The sequence below is a fragment of the Mauremys reevesii genome, linkage group 6 (genome assembly GCF_016161935.1).
Source record: "Mauremys reevesii isolate NIE-2019 linkage group 6, ASM1616193v1, whole genome shotgun sequence".
NCBI classification, from domain to species: domain Eukaryota; kingdom Metazoa; phylum Chordata; order Testudines; family Geoemydidae; genus Mauremys; species Mauremys reevesii.
The window spans coordinates 124,239,111-124,256,725 of NC_052628.1; the positions used below are offsets into that span (position 1 = coordinate 124,239,111).

At 39.5% G+C, this 17,615-nt stretch overlaps 1 protein-coding gene and 1 long non-coding RNA gene across 11 annotated transcripts in view; one reads left to right on the forward strand and one right to left on the reverse strand.

Moving 5' to 3' along the window:
- NRG1 (neuregulin 1) overlaps positions 1–17,615 on the forward strand; it is an 816,555-nt gene that overhangs the window by 777,941 nt on the left and 20,999 nt on the right. For 8 of the 10 annotated variants that reach the window (XM_039543748.1, XM_039543746.1, XM_039543750.1 and 5 more), the window contains 2 exons: positions 997–1,126; positions 8,813–8,880. In XM_039543748.1, coding sequence (XP_039399682.1) covers positions 997–1,126; positions 8,813–8,880 — 198 coding nt within the window. Of the gene's footprint in view, positions 1–996; positions 1,127–8,812; positions 8,881–9,499; positions 9,559–17,615 lie in introns of those variants that run through there. The other 2 variants (XM_039543756.1, XM_039543749.1) reach the window with 2 other exon arrangements.
- The window catches only part of LOC120407755, a 30,748-nt gene continuing 16,838 nt past the window's right edge, over positions 3,706–17,615 (reverse strand). Inside the window, exon 3 of the long non-coding RNA XR_005600233.1 lies at positions 3,706–3,994. This is a non-coding gene — a long non-coding RNA (uncharacterized LOC120407755). The remainder of the gene's footprint in view (positions 3,995–17,615) is intronic.

Below are 17,615 nucleotides of genomic sequence, written 5' to 3' on the forward strand. Positions count from 1 at the left end.
CTCACACTTGTACTCACTGGAAACATCTCTCCTTGTAGGTAAATAAACTGGTTTTATTCTTCAGTCAAAACTAATCCAATGTTGTGAACTATGTGAGTAACTCCAATTTAGGGTGGCAAACTGTTGTATACTGAGCCTCTTAGAGGGGCAACGGACCTAATGTATCTCGACTGTCTTGGAGAGGGTAGGAGAGTGCAGAACACATGGTTTTGGAGGAAATTCCAGGCCTGGAAGCATGTTGAGGTCACCCTGCAAGTGGTAGCCAGGTGGTGGAAGTCAGAATGTGACTGATGTGTGGCTGGCAGGCTGCAGCTATACTCAGACGGACATGGGGAAGAGGGGGTGATCTGCGTGCTTGAAAGCTGTATGTGAGCAGCCCACTGGGAGCTACATCAGCAAAGCATTATGAGGCACCCAAGGGTGCATCGCAGAGGTGACCCAGCCCCTCAGTGGTTTGGATTGTATCCCGGAATGTCATAATGTCACATTATGTAGTATTATTAATATTTATTATTTAACATGTATATTGTGGTAGCACCTAGATGTCAACCAATCGAGGGCCTCACAAAGATATAGTGACTGACAGTCCTTGCTCCAAAGATCTTATCACAATAGGCTTAATGCAATTGAAGTAATTTCACATGTAAATTACACAGTTCTTTTAATGAAAGGTCCTTGAGCTCTGATAGAATTTACAGGTGCTTGAGGGATTGCAGTATGGAATTTTAAACTCTCTCAGTTTGTGTGCATGGAGCGTGTCTAAGGATTGTAACCCTCTTTGTGCTCTTTAAATTGATCAGCACAATACTGCCTTGGCTAACTATTATTTTCCATGACTCAGATTAATTCTAGGAGGCCACAAGCAGATAGGTCACAAGAATCGCCAGTTCTTCCCTCCCCCATATCTCTTCCACACACATGCCTAAATTGTATTCAAATCCAAAGACTGTTCAGGAAAGAACCAAACCATCCTGAATTGTGTTTTCTCTCTTCCAGCCACTTCTACATCGACTACTGGCACCAGTCATCTCACAAAATGTGACGTAAAGCAGAAAGCCTTCTGTGTCAATGGGGGAGAGTGTTACATGGTCAAAGACCTTCCAAACCCCCCCAGATATTTGTGCAGGTAAGAAGCCTTTTGCTAATTTTAGTGGAGCACCATGTTTCTCATGTACTTTTTCTCAAAGTAATTGCTTTAATATCTGATCAGTTCTCTCTCCCACAAAAGGCCCAGCAGATATAAGAGAAGGATTAGATATATATTCACCTTTGTGTGGCAGAGTTGGTATGAAAACTCTCTAGCTATTGAGAATGACCACTGTGTAACAGGGCTTGTGTTCATTGCAGTGTTAACTCGAGGTATACCTTGAGTTTTGCCCCTAACCTGACTCCCATCCCCACACAGAATCTCTAGCTCAAGCTAAGGGGTGCTCTGTACTCGAGCTAGCTAGCCTGTCCGGGGCAGGGAGGGGAGAAGAATGAGGGAAGGGGGTGACGCCTGAGTGGTGCTGACACTTGGGGTTTGTCGATACTACAGTCCCGGTGTGTGATTGCAGCTCATGTAAACATACCCAAACTAGCTTTAAACTCGCTAGCTCTGGCCCAGAGCAGAGAAGCCGCTTGACACTCTTGAGCTAATAATGCAGTGAAGATGCAATAGCTCAAGTTACAACAACTCATCAACTGCTAATCCAATCACTGTGCTGCTAATCCCATCACTCTGGGTAGCTGGAGTGTTGTTTCACAGTGTGGTTGGTCTCACTTGAGAGGCTAGTCTAGACTAGTGGAATAACTCAAGTGTACTCACTGTTGCAATGAAGCCAAGCCTATAGATAGCTCAGACAATAGTTATTAAAACTCCACGGCTGGTTTCATAATACAGATAGCGCTATGTGCCCAACAGGCATTTGGATACCCTGAGATAACTATTATTTGAAATCTTGGCTGTTAGATCTTAGAGGACAGATATCACCTGTTAAATATACCCCCAGATAATGAAAAGATACATTGTGAAATAACTGTCAGATATAGCACATACTGTATAGCACATACAGTAGCTCATTTTTATTAACATATTGTAGTAAAATAAATGACTTATTAAAGATCAATTCAAATATTATTTATAAAACTTAGTGCTGCCAGAAGATGTTTTGTTTTGAAGTTAGGTGACTACAAAGTCACTGTGTCTAATGAGGGTCAAATTAATAACAGGAGTTATTACTTTGTTAAATGCATTATTTTGTAATAAGCAATGTAGATTGCCACCTGAACTCATCAGTGGCTGTCAGTGTTTTAGATGCAGTGCCTTGATTCGGGAAAGCACTTAAGGATGTGCTGACATTGATCCGTATTCAGGAATTCACTCAAGCACATGCTTAGCCTTGAAGTGCGTGCCTGAGCTCCCTTCTTGAATCGAGGCCTAGTTTTGCTATCACAAACAAATCCAAATCATAGCATACATCAGCCCATTATTTTGCAGAAGATCCAGTATAAATACAGTTGCTGTGGCTGAAGCTTTGCATCTTGCCATAGCACATTATACAACCGGTGCCTTCGGAGCTGTAGTGGTGCTGATAACAGATCAGAGCTGGATGCAACTGAGTGCTCTAAACTCTCAATGACTTCAACACATGGCATTCAGAATCCTTCAGAATTGAACCTTAAGGGAACTTTTTTTTGGTAAGAATATTGGCATTTTCAAGAGAGGCAGCAGAAGCTAGTCAATAAGATACACAATCTGGTGTAATCAGATAATTTTCAGTCTTATAAAGGCTAAAAATCAAAACACAATAATTGCTTTTCTGCAACATCATGTAAAGTGAGGGTGGAGAGACACCTTGCTTTCACATGGAAAGGAGAAGATAGAAATTGCTTCCAGGAAATACTGGCTGCACTCTAGTGAAACACTTTCTGTTCACTTCAATTTTGCCGTTTTCTATGGACCTTACCTGCAATTAACAAGATTTGTTTTTTTCACGAATTCCCCAGCTGCTGGAATCATGACTATTTATTCTATGGCTGTTTATAACCATTTTCTTTAATGTAAAAGTACCAACTTTGTTTTTGGACAATTGTACTAAATTATATGAGCATCATAACCGAGCAGCGCAAGATGACCCAATTTTAATACTACATCCCTGGGAACCTACCAAAAACCAGCTCCTGTGCTTCCACTTCTTCATTTCCTCCTCGTACCCCATTCAGAACATTTCATAGCTGCCCAATGGCTGTGCGCATAACACATTTGCTGTGTGCATAACATTTTTACTATTAACTGGTATTGCACTGTTGATTTAGAGTCACCTCTTTTTCACTGTATCTCAGGACATTTTTTTTTAAATTGCCAGATCTGACAGTGTTTGCTCTTTATTATTGTAAGTTTATGTTATGTTAAATATACCAGGCCCTCTTAAACGATTTTCTTTTCCATGTAGAAAAGAAATAACTATTAAATCTAGAATCAGAATGAAAACTAAAATAACTCCCCAAAATTTGTGCAGGGCACTTTTCTGGGTAGCACAAGAAATAGCTGGAGAAGTCATTACAATGTAAAATCACAGGGCTTGATTCTTATTTATACTAAAGCGATGGAAAGGGACCTCACTATAAAGGAGAGCTAAGCTCACAATTAGTTTGCAATGCTTCTGCTATGTCTCTTTGATATTTACTAGCACTGATGCTGTTTATACTGTAACAAAACAAGACAAATGTCTCTGCGATACAGTGACATGAGAATCTGAATTGTGTTTTATTGGGTACATACTGCAAATCTGAAGAAACAAAATAGCATTATTTTCTTGCATGGTTACAGATATGGATGTCTATTTTAAAGTGTTTGTTAAAACAAATATCTGTCAAGGACACATTGCTTCCTTCTACTGTGATAACAAATCTTTTTCCAGAATGTGCCCATGGAATCAGAAAACTTGAAAGATGGTACTTGCTCTTCATGTTTCTGCCTTGGTAGCAAGTTCACATTTTCCATATGCTCCATCTGTTGAGAACAAAAACAAAATTTTTAAAGCATGAGTCTCATTGTTCTAAATTGTTTTTATCATGAATCAAAAAACGTGACTCCAATGCACAACCACCATGGAATTTTCCAGGCAATGTCTCTGGTCATGTAAGCCCCTGTGAATCTGTCTCCTATTGCTAAAGTCAGAAGTTGTGCAATCAAAAGTGATTTCCAAAAAACTGAAGGTGTAATGATTAACACTGTGTCACATTTTGCTTTCACTGATACTAGTATACATTTTGAGCAAAATGATTGATTTAGAGATGTTTGTTAGTTACCTGGATTTATTTCTGAGATGTGTATATATATACAATGGACTGTACCTGAAATGTTGTGTAGAGCGACATCTACAGTGGCACAGTGTTGTATACATTTCTCTTTTGTGTAATCTAATTACAATCCTGGACTGGATAGAATAATCTCAGTCTAAAAAAGAGGGGTTTGGAGGGGTTTTTAAAGAGACATTGGGTAAAACTTTTTAAAGTGCCTAAATGAGAAAGGAGTCATTTTGAAAAGTGATTTAGGCACTTGGGCCCAGGTCCTCAGAGATATTTAGGTGCATAACTCCCATGGGAGCTAGACGCCTACATACCTTTGAGTATCTGGGCCTTGGAAGCCTACACCTCATTGGATATGTCTACACAGCAATTGAACACCTATGGCTGGCCAGGGCCACCTGGTTTGAGTTTGTGGGGCTCAGGCTAAGGGCTTGGGACTCCACAAAGGGAAAGGGTCCCAGAGCCCAGGCTCCAGCCCAAACCCAAATATCTACACAGCAATTTTTAGACCCACAGCCTGAGCCCCGTGAACCTGAGCCAGCCAAGTCCATGCCATGGGTCTTTAATTCCAGTACAGACGTATCCGTTTCCTTTCAGTAAGACTTAGGGTATGCCTACTCTGCAGTCGGAGATGTGATTGCAGCCAGAGTAGACATACCCACACTAGCTTTCATCTGGGTAGCTTGGCTAAATAGAGCAGTGGAGACAGGCTGGCACAGACCCTGGCGTGGGCTAGCAATGCGAGTAGACACCTACAATCCCAGGCAGCCTTTTACAGCCCATGCTGCAGCTGTGCCGCCAGGTCTTCGCTGCTATTTTTAGCATGCTAGCTAGATTAAAGCTAGGCTGGTATGTCTACGAGCGGCAGTCACACCTTTGACTGCAGTGCAGACATAAACGTAGGCTTCTAAGTGCCGACATCACTTCTGAAAATGGGACTACAGTATCACAGCAACAGAGCCGCAGCTGTGCTGCTGTAGCACCTTACTGTGGATGCTTCCTTCATTGGTGAAACAGCATTTTCCATTGCTGTAGTTAATCCACCTCTCTGAGAGTCAGTAGCTAAGGTAATGGAAGAATTCTTCCACTGACCTAACCTTCTCCATAAGGGACGTTAGTTCAACCTAACTATGTTGCACAGGGCACAACATTTTTCACAGCCTTGAGCAATGTAGCTAAGGCAATATAATTTTTAGGTGTAGCCCACGCTTTAGGCTTTTGAAAATTTTACCCAAAGTCTAATAGTGCCAGACCATGTGGTATTTTGACAATGTTGTGAAAAGGAGAATGGTTAGCAGCTCTCTCTTATTTGGAGAAGACTCTGTATAGTATTCTTAATGTTTTTGCAAGCCCTGTTTTGAACAGTCTTTCCATAACCCACTTTTGATTATGCTAATTTGATATTTCCTTAATAACACACCATACAATTTGTGTTGCCTTTGCTGCTGTTGTTCCCTAAAAGTGATTTTGTGCTATGGCTTCGGTGATTGAATTTCTTATTTTTATAATTTTCTATATTCTTGTTTGCAAATGGAATGGGTAGAGTAGGAATTAATTAATGTGATGATCCAGAAAACTGTTAATTGACGGGGAGAAAGGGAAGCTTATTACAGTGCTAACGGAAAGGTTTGCCAAGTCTGAGTGGGTCAAGAGGCAGGATAGTGTTAACAGTTCTGAACTAAGCAGTTAAAGGCGCAGTTCTTACAGTGATTCATGTAAATGATGATAAAATATTCCTGTGCTACCTACCTGTACTACATATTTTCTTATAGTAAAGGGACTTGTTCTTGATCTTTTCTATTAATATGTACAGTTAGTCAAAACCTGGAGACTAGGCTTTTTACAAAATTAAAAACCACTAAACACAGAAATTATCAGGGATTAGAAAAAACTTTTAGACATTATTCTTTTATCTGATCAAAGAAAGAGCTGTGGTCCTGATGATTTAAGCCATCTAATTTCTTTAATAAATAGTTTGTATAGCCTCTAATTAGCCAGTAGAGAAGATACAGGCCCAGAGTAATTTCTCAGTTATACCAGTGTAAATCCAGAGCAGCTCTTATCCCCATTGGCCTTATTCTGATTTACACTGGTGTAACTGAGAGTGGACACTGGCCCATATATAGAAAAGGAAAGAATTGAAAATGCTATTTGGGTAACCAAAAAAGAGAGTGATGACTAGTGACAGTGTTGTAGAAATTACAGTATAAGAAGGTGCTTTCAAATATTGCCTGTTCATACATGTGTAATCCAGAGACAGCTTGACAAGCAGAATTGTAATCTGCACTGAATTTTGGTTGTCTGCAATAAAATGCCTTTCACATGCACAAATAATCAGAAGTGGAAATGGTCATCCGACCCCCTGTCCACACTGGGTCCGTCTTTATCCCTTGTTTGCAATGGTTGGCAACTGCACCAGTGTTGACAACAGTTTAAGTGTCAGTATAAACACAGCTAAACTGTTTTCAGCGCTGTGTCAAGAAGCCTGACCCAGCTCAGACTGGAAATGATTTAGTCCCGTCTGCACTAGCCTGTAAATTATTGCCAACACCAATGCAGCTGCACCCATTGCTGACAACAGGAACAGAACAAGGAGCAAGCGGCCCCCATAGGCCAGTGACTGGGGGCCTGATACTGAGACTTTTAATCAGCAAAACGCTCATAGACACCATTTGAAGTTTGGCCTGAGTCAGGAGATGGGAATCCAGAGTAGGCATGAACATCGTGCAGCCCTTCGTCTGAGATTTAGTGATCTCAGACGAAGGGCTCTTGCACTGTAGAAGAGCAAGGTATCATTGCTACTACTACGAGGATGGGCACTTAACATATAAGCCTACTGTAAAATAAGAATTAAATTAACAGGATAAAACATCTATTGCAGTTTTGTTTCTTCCAGTTTGCTAATACAAATCCAAATTCAACCATCTTCCCTGCCCAGTGGCATAACCTTCCTCTGTCCTTAGTATTTCATTCTTTATTGTATTTATCTATGGTAGTGCTCAAGGATCCCTGTTGGGATCAGAGTCCTAATGTGCTTGGGCTATACAGACACATCAGAAGACAGTATCCCTGCTTTGAAAAGCTTAAAATCTGTTCCTTTGATAAACAAATTCATCTCTACAGCAATCAGTTTAGACAAAACTTCTTCAGACACCCAAAATGTACCTGTATTGAAAGAAAATAAATCTTGTGCAATGCATCTGGACAAAGATGCATCCATTTGTATTTAAAAAATACAACTAATATGTAAGTGCAGTGTGTTAATATCCTTATTGTTAATTAACGCTACAGATAATAGTGAGCAGAGGGAGAGAGAACTTTAAAAAGCTTGGCAAGTGAGAAATGAGATTTCAGTGCAACTGAAAACCTGATGGGGTTGAAGAGGTACAGGAAGACTGCTGTAGATGAATGTAGCTGCAGATCAGAATGCTCTTGAATTTAGATTGCAAGAAGGTACAAATGGGAGGCAGCATTAGAGAGAGACCAGGTCTGAGAAGCAGGCTGGAGCAAGCACATGAAGTGCTTTAGAGACAAACAGGAGAAAGCATAACTTGACATAAATAGAACTTAATTTAAATGTGTCAACATAGCTTGATTTAGCATGAAGGTAAAAGGTAGATAAATTAATAGAGCACTGAGAATGGAGTGGGTAGGTAGGAGAAAAGCAGATAGCCAAGAATTTAACCCTGTGGGACTCCATAGGAGGACCACCAGAAACATGTTCTAAGGAAACCAGAGAAGCCTGTGTAGCTATGCCGGCCTTACAGAATGAAGTCCCGCACAGTGTCAAAAGCTACATTGAAGTCAAGGAGAATGAGGAAGAAGGAAAAGCTGGCTGTGGCTGCAGAAAGCTGGTCATGGACAACATGGGGGAAAGAAGTTCTTCATTCAACCAAAGTGGAATTCATATTGCATTTTTCCAAGGATTATGATGTGTGCGCCATGTGCCTGAAGAGATGAGAGGAGGCTACTTATATCTACCCCCCTGCTCGTCGTTTTTTGGTCTACCTCTTTTCCATTTCTCAGATATGTTTAATCATAACTGCTGCCTTGAACAAAGCTGTGTTTAAAAAAAGATAATAAATAAAAGCATGAACTTGAAGGTAGAACGCGCTATTAAGGAAATACCAAAGTCCGTAGAATTTCCATAGGTCCTGCAATATACATGATTGTTGAAGGCAAGGATGTAAAATTATTGTCCAACACCATGTCATTAACTGGAAGAATTTGGTGTGGCTCCCTAATCAGTGTCTCAGGAATGAACAATGAGCAGTCCATTTGTACTAGAGCTGACTTTTTTAAAAACGCCACAGATTTTCTCTAATAATTTTTTTTAATTTTACACAATGATAATTCTCCGAGGACACATTTTTTCTTTCGTTATACTTTTTCATTAGTTGCTGCCCCCTACGCCCCTGAAGTCATTTAGAGACTCTCCATGTTCCATAGGAAAGCAATTACCAGTCTGATAGTTCAGTGGTTTTGGTGTTCTGTTGCTTATCACATTTTTGCCCTTTAGGTGCCAACCTGGATTCACTGGAGCAAGATGTACTGACACTCTGCCCATGAAAATCCAAAACCCAGAAAGTATGTTAAAATAATCTGAACTTTGCTTTCTCCCCAACTGCAGCAACACAATTACTATTACTTGGTGTTTTCACAGTTCAGCTGGAATTGGCATCCTTTGATTCTGATTATAGCTTGATTCTCTTAATCTTTAATCTGTACACCATGCCATTATCAGCATCAAATATGTTACTAGTTTGTGTGACTTTTTTTTTAACTGGATCCTTTTTATCCTCTGCAGAATTTTGTTGTTGTTTTTCACTCTGCCAACTTTCTTGGTTGGTGAAATGTTGTAAATTGTTACCCTAAAGGAATATGTAGACTGAGATGAATGTTGTACAGATTTCATTTCCTAGCTGCCTTGCGAAAACTACTTTACAAAAGCGATTTGGAAATTTGGAATGGTGACTTTCTCGCATCCTGAAATATACTGTGATCTGGATTGGTTTGGGGCTTCTGCAAAGCAAGTGGGCTGTTCTCAACATCTTGAGCCATTTTGACACGCTAAACCAAGATTCAGTTTCTGAAGGTGAACTCACCAAGTCAAATCAGTTCACACTGAAGGAGCTTCTTTCTTAGTGTGTATTCACCTCTTCTCTTTTCTCTGTTTTCTCTACCATTTTTTTGTTTTTCCTCTCAGGTGTCCAAATGAATTTACTGGTGATCGCTGCCAAAACTACGTAATGGCCAGCTTCTACAGTACGTCCACTTCCTTTCTGTCTCTGCCTCAATAGGAGCATGCTCAGTCAGTGCTGCTTTTTTGTCGCTGCATCTTTCCTCAGATTTTTTTTTTTACCTGTAACTAGATTTATTTTTTACCTGTAACTAATATTGATTGCCTCTGCCTGTTGCATGAAAATGATAACAAAAGCAATTGCAGTACTCTGTTGGATTTGTTGGCATTGACGTTTGGGCATTTGAGACTTAGGAGCGTTCTGAAATTAATATTGAATGATGTCCTAAAGAGCTGTAGCTGACAAGAAGTACAAAGATACATTTAAAAGTCTCACTTTTTATTTGCTAAAAGAAATAAGTCCCAGCACTAAAACAGAAATCGCTTTATAAAATCTTTATAAAGATAATAACCTTCCAAATAAAAGGGATATACATAAATTGCCGTGGAAAATAAAAGGTAAAGGCAATTTACATACTCCAGGTTTATCAAATGAACACGCTCAAACAGGAGTGAGGGCTTTTTTTTCTTTATTATCCAAACATTTTACATTTCAGTAGGAAGAAAATTACACGAAGAAAGAGAAGGGGGGAAGGGGACATAAATGATGCTGCTTGACATTTCTTATTTATGGGGGACAGGTGCAAAAGATCAAATATTTCAGAGCCAGATTAAATGGCTGAAGAAATGTGCCATGTAGACTCCTTTGGACACTGTAGGATGTCATAAGCTTCCTCTTGGAGGGTCTTGTTAACCAGTAATTATTATTTAATAGTGAGAAAGTGCAAATATGTTGCATATTTATTTTGTGCCTTCAGATATAACCAAGTCAGAAGTAAAATAGAGGGAGATTGCCTGGGGTTTACATTTTTAATGCACATTCACTATTCATAATTAATTTTTGCTGGTGTCCCTCTGCATTATGATGTAAAGGCAGTTCTATATGAACTATTTTTGATGAATCACTCACTAGCATTGAAAGATTTCAGAGACTGCATGATTGCTCAGTTTAGATTTCCACTAGTACATAGGCTAAAAAGCTGTTAGCACACACTGGACATTTTGGAGCCCTAATAGAGACATAGGTCTTCTCTTACATCAGTGAACAAAGAATGTACATACATAATTCATATTGTCTATCATGGGAATTACCCTGGCAAATCCCCAGGACAACGGCAGGTGATTCAACTGCACAGCATTTTAGTATTTATTTTATACTGTGTTTTGAAAGGTTTATTAGTGTGAGTTATCAACCAAAAAGCTAAAATACCTTTCTAGGCTGTGCAGTGCTTTTGTTACCTGAGTATTAGATTTGTAATTATGAATATTAATTTATTATTTTGAAAGCCAAATGTTCTGTGCTTTTAACAAGTGTTAGAACATTTTTTTAAATAAAAGTAGCGCAAAGGCTAAATCACACTTTTCCCAAATTAATTCAAATGGAGACTCAGACATGAACCACAAATTCATTTTTTCCACCCAGAAAAATATATATTTACAGGTTTTTCTCATTTGTTTTTAATTTTTCTATCTATGCTTGGGATTTTTAAACAAGTCTTTGGGTGCCCAGGCCATGATTTTCAAAAGCACCTAACATACAGATCCTCAAAACTCCCTGGGGGGATTAGGCACCTACAGGTATGGTATGTATACACTGCAACAAAAAAAACCCAGAGGCCGTGAGTCTCAGAGCCCAGGTCAACTGACTTGGGCTTGTGGGTCTTGTGCTCCAGAGCTGAAAATAGCAATGTTTACTTCCCACTCGGGCTGGAGCTTTGAGCAGGGGGTTGGACTAGATGATCTCCTGAGGTCCCTTCCAACCCTGATAGTCTGTCTGTCTGTTATCCGGCAATGGGGGAGGGTCTCTGAGCCCTGAGCCCAACCATCTACACTGCAATTTTTAGCCCCCACAGCACGAGCCCAAGTTAATTCATCCAGACTCGGAGACTCACTGTTGTGGGGCTTTTTTGCTGTGCAGACATACTCTGAGGGACTGAGGAGCACAAGCCTTTTAGAAGTCAATGGAACACCTGTCTTTTAATCACTGAGGTATTTTTGACAACCCCGTTGAAATTCAGTTGGTGTAGAGCACCTGTCTACCTACCTTGGGCTACTTTGAAAATCCAGCGATTCTATTTTATTCTAGCATTTTCTATATACAATAGATCTGAAGCATAAAGTGGCATTTCTTAAGATGCTACAAATCTTAAAATGACACTTCTGGAAGGAGTCCAGGGAGAGCACATTTCAATGTAACCAGAAAAATCAATAAAGAAGCATTTCTATGACTTTTGTTTTACAGCCAAGTATAGGTCAAGCCATACAATTAAAAAGATAACTTTGCCTGATCCGAAGAATCAGTCTAACATTATATCTGGGGCTGAAAGGCAAGAGCTTATGCTGTACCCCACATACTGAGCAATTGATTTAATTAAGTTTAGTCAGGTAAGCTCAGAGCAAATCAGATGTTAAACAAAGCAAGCACCAATAGAAAAAGAAAAAAAAATGGGAGCTAAATTGTACCATCCAGTTTCAAGCAGAACTCCTCATTGTTTCAAGAGACACGACTGGTTTGAAGCGGATGGTTCAACGCGGCTCCATACAAAGACCTTTGGATTAGCTATTAAAATCCTAATGTCATTTTTCTGTCGTTAATATTCAGCTTAAAGGGTGGGATATTTAAAAGCATTGGCCTCGTTCTGCTGCGGCTGCAGTCAGTGGGAGCAGAGCGAAGTCAATGCTGAGTGCTTTTGAAAATCCCATCCTAAGTGTACACCGCATACCCCAATGAGAGGCTGTGTAGGTAAGGAGCCCTGGATTCGACCCAGCAAATATATCCCTGTAAGAATATTGTACTCCTCATACTGTGCTGAAAAGAGAGGTATTTTTCACAGGTATCTTAGTTAAGGCAACTTCCCCCATATAAAAATAGTTTTTCCTTCCTTTAAGTAGAGGGGAAAACGTTGTAGAAGCTTCCAGCTTCATGAGCATGCTCTATTGTGGTTAAAGGGCTTTGCACTGCGATATGACAATTTACAGGTTTCCTGTATTGCAATATTTACCATCAAGATTGCAAGTGGGCAAAATTTCCTACCCTCGTGAGGGAAGGGGAATAAGATGCACAATTTGTTATAAAATTGACAGTTAATGGCTGGTGCATGTGTACTATCTCCCAGATCTGGTTCAAGCAGAGACTAGCTGTTTTTTCTAAAAGATCTGCTCTAGGGGTTAGTTTGGAGAAGTTCTGTGGCCAGGAGATCAGAGTAGATGATCACATTGGTCCCTTCTGGCCTTGGAATCTATGAACCTGTGAAAAATCTGGGGGGTCCCTACAGCATCCTATAATTGAGTCTCTAGCAGGAGAACCCAAGTACAATCTACTCTCTTCCTCTGCCATGCCAGGTGGGGAGGGGGTTCATTTCTGGAGGTCAGGAGAAGGTCTAAAGGGAACATGTGCAGAACTAGTGTCCATATTTCCCCCCAAGATTCAGGTTACATCCACAGTGCTCAGTCAGCATGGAACAGGTAGCTCTAGAGCATAAGCACAGGTAAGCATCTTCTCCTTTTATCCTGTCCCTGGTGGCCTGAGGACTCCATGCCAGGCTGTCAGTTTAATTGTGAGTCTCTCAGTAGTTGTGTGGTACGTCTGCATGGTGGGGTATATATGATTTGTGTGTATGTGTACATATACACACACTCACATAAAATGCATTAGAGTGGCAGAAGGGACCAAATGTGGGAAAGAAACCTGTATTCCTGAAGGCAAGATCTGCAATACACATCACTTATTCAATTTGGTCAATTTTAGCCTTACCAGGCTTGGTGATCATTTTTTTTTCATGGTTGAATAATTTATCGTGACAATTATGAGACTCTTCTGTCATGTAACCTTGAGATTTGTCTGGCCAATAAATTACAGGGGATCATGGGCAAGGTTTGACATACTCTAGTGACAGCTCCAGCTCTCACTGGAATTGCTGATTGCTGTACCTCCCTCACTTTTCAGTTTTTACACATAAATAATATTTTAGGTTTTGAAATTTACAGTTGGCAGATTTACTCTAAGCTCATACAAATTTCCAAAATAGACCCTTGGCTAACAGATGTATTAGAAGTTTTCAGGTAAAATTTTCAAAAGTGGTTAGGTTATGTAGGCGCCTAAGTCCTACGTACATTTCATGGTACTCAGGTTCCTATGTGATTTAGCCGCATTTGAAAATTTTATCCTTCATCTCACCCCAAGATTAAAGTCAAAGGCTACATTTTTTTTTTCAATCTAAATTGCCTAACCAGTGCTCTGGAGTGTATAAAATGATAAGATATTTATATGATGGGAGGATCACTCACAAATGAACATTTACTGTCTTCTCAAGTTTAAATTAGACTTGGGGTAACATTTTCAAAAATGCCTTAAGAACATACATTTTCAAAAGCAATTTAGGAGTTTAGGTCCCATTGAGATTCAATAGGACTGAGGCTACTAAGTGTCTATGGCCCAGATTTTTAAAGGTATTTAGGCACCTAACTCCCATTAAAATCCATGGGAGCTAGACACTTAAATACGTATAATAATCTGGCCCTAAGTCACTTTTGAAAATGAGTTTTACCCTCCTAAGTCACTTTTGAAAATTTTACCCTTAAAGAATGTGTTTTAAAGTTTGCCCAACATGAAATCACATCTACAATGGAACTTAATTATTTAAAATAATCTTTGTGTTTCTTTTTAAAACACATGGGCAGAAGTTCAACAGGAAGCATATTGCATATGGTGAATATGAGACAACAACATGAAATGGGAATGGATACAATGTAATAAACGCTTTATAAAATGAAAAGTGTTGGGGTACTCTGCTTTCTTTTAATCAGAACAAGAGAATGGAGCTCCGAATAGCAAAGATAAATGAGAGTCTTATGCCATCTAGGATCAGAATGAGTGCTGCATGTTTCCTCAGCATGGTTTCTTTTTAGGGCTTATGACCAGAGTATGTTCCTGTTTTAAGGTCGATTTCCACTGAATTATTTGAAAAAGAAGCTGCATGATATGAATGACTTCTGTTCAAATTAAATTAGAGCCAAACTAGCAGGCTTACCTATAAAATAACATAAATAAAGTAATATATTTGCATGAGCATGTCACTAATTTTATTGAAGATTCAACCAAGCTTTCTATGCAACTAATGTGTATTGTTAGCAGTGTTCACCTAGGCATGTAGTACCGGCTCCTAAGAAAGAAATCTGGATGGATTCCAATTTAGTTAACCCTTAAAATGTTACTGATAGGCAAGGAAAGAATTGTGCACTTCACTCTCCCTAACCTGGGTAAGCTAATTGAATACCTACTTCCATAGAAAATTAGGGTCAGGTTCTAAATTTCATAATAAACAAAAACATAGGAAGCAAAAGCTAATCTGATTTAATGGGAATGAGAAATCCAATGGGATTGAGAAATCCAATGGGAAGAGAAATCTATATTTGTTGGATTTGGATGGATAACTTTGTTATGCAACCCAGTTAGCCAAAGCACAGAGTAGTGAAATCATGATCCCATTGAAGTCCATTGGAATTTTGCCATTGATGCCAATGGAGCTAGGATTTTATCCAGCATTTTTTAGTTCTACAAAGGAAAGTGGGCTCTATCCAGAAGAAAACAATCTCCTCCACCCATGGAAATGACATGGGTCGCCCAGAATACGCAGCCACGGGGGAATCTGCATTCTCCACTGGTGCTGGCTGTGGAATGCCAGATTAGACCATTGATTTTATCAGAGTGACAGCTCCCCCACCCTGCCACACAAACATCCTCCTGCAAGACTGGGTTTTTCCTTTGGATGCATGGCCGGCTATCAAGGGAGGATTCTGCAGGGGCTTCATGGCCTAAGGAGAGTGGGTCAGATCCTCAGCTAGGTAATAAGGTAATAATTGGAGATATACCAATCTCCTAGAACTGGAAGGGACCTTGAAAGGTCATCGAGTCCAGCCCCCTGCCTTCACTAGCAGGACCAATTTTTGCCCCAGATCCCTAAGTGGCCCCCTCAAGGATTGAACTCACAACCCTGGGTTTAGCAGGCCAATGCTCAAACCACTGAGCTATCCCTCCCCCAGTGTAGCTAGTGTAAATGGGTGTGGAATGCCATTACAGTCACGAGCTGTGCTGAGAAGCTGACGAGGGCCCATTCTGCTGCAGATATCTGTTCCCATCAAACAAAACAGTAATGGCCAGGATGAAGTTGCCCCTAAATAACAAGAATGGTAGTGTTGCCCACCAGAATCACCTTTTCAGAAACCAGGAGTAAGCACCCCCTAAATCCCGTCTCTGGCAGGGGTAATTCAGCTCGATGTAAGGACTCCATACACTATAATTGTCAGTTATTAAAAATAAACTAGTTCAAGCGTCACCCCCTAGCCACATTTCCATTACCGCTCAGTAAGATCTTTAAGGGTTAACTGCTGGGTTCACTGCATTGTGCCAGTGCAAATGCCATATTCCTATTCTGGTGTGTAACACCTTTAATACAACCGTTATTGACATGCAAGCTTACAGACGCTTATCTGAGCACTGCCCCATTAACCACATGCCACTCGTCCTGTTTCAATGTGCAGACACAGAACAGCCGTAATATTCATGTGTAATTTGTTTTTGAGTACGGTGTATTGCTCTTTTCTGAAACTTTTTCCCTTTTCTTTCTTTTTTGTCAACTTTCTGCATTGGCAGAGCATCTTGGGATTGAATTTATGGGTATGGACCAATCATTCCTTTTAGCCTGCAAGATTTTAGAGCCTGAGAGATTAAAACCTTTTTCCCCCTCCTTCAATTTCTAACCAATTTCTTTATGCTTTAGAAGGGATCATACAGCTATAACAATAACCTTTGTTGACTTCCTAATTGTGATTAACTCACTAGAATGTTAATTAACATAGGATACTTTAAATCTCCAGATTTCATATGCATTAGCCTTGAAGTCGCCATATTGGACTTTTGTGCCAGATGGTTCTGAACACTTGTTACATTAGCATTAGTTATGATCTTTTGGTGTGGCTGGGTTTTGGAAACGCCCACTGAATTAATTAAGCAAAGTGGCTAATGGACTGTCTTTAAAAAAAGACAAGAAGATAATATAGCCACTTAAATTCTGCAACAAAATAAGCAATATTGAACTCAGTTTTCAAAGTAAAATTGAGTGACTAAATCCATAGTTAGGTGCCTTATTCAGCACTTGATTGCCTGCAATAGGTATTTAGATACTTGAGTAAGAGTTTACAAGCCTCCCTTCAGATACTCAAGTTTACGAAATGGGCTCAATCTATCCAATAATAAATCCAAACTATGCAAGGGCAAAAGCACTGACAGTAGGTACCGTTTTCACCATGGTGCAGTAAATATAAGGATTAGAGCCTGATCTTACCAACCCTTTAAATGAGTAGTCCTTGCTCATATGACTAATGTTTTGCAGGAGGTGAAACATTTCTTGAACTGGCTGAATTATTAAAATGAAGCTAAATTTGATTTAATTCATTATAATTTGGAATTTCCTAAAATTCTTTATAAAATATGAACTATACAAATTGTCTTTTTTCATTATTTGCAAAAGAGAATTAATTTTGATTACTATTAAAATTGCCTGGATTAAATATAATTAATTCATAGCCATGGAAATAGTGTGTGGAGTGTTCACCATTATAAATTTGAAGAAAAAAAATCAAAGCAAAATATTCTGCAAGGGCCAGATTTTTAAAGGGTATTTAGGTGCCTAACTCTCATTGGCACTTAAATACCTTTACAAGTCTGGCACTAGTACTGTGCTGTAGTAGAAGAAACTCTATTACTAAAATAATGTCTGGTGAATTATTTGCTGAAATCCCATGCAGACTCACTTGCAGACTTTAGCTCATATACAAACCTCTATCAGGAAAGAGCTTTTTAAAGCACTTCAGACTCCCACTTGAGATATGATTCTTTCTTTTAAATTTTCACAAATGGCTGTTAGAGGACAAACTTAACTCCATATACATTAGTAATTATGAGTAGTTTAGGGCAATTTGTAATTAATGACATACACATATTTCACTATTATGATTTAAGGGT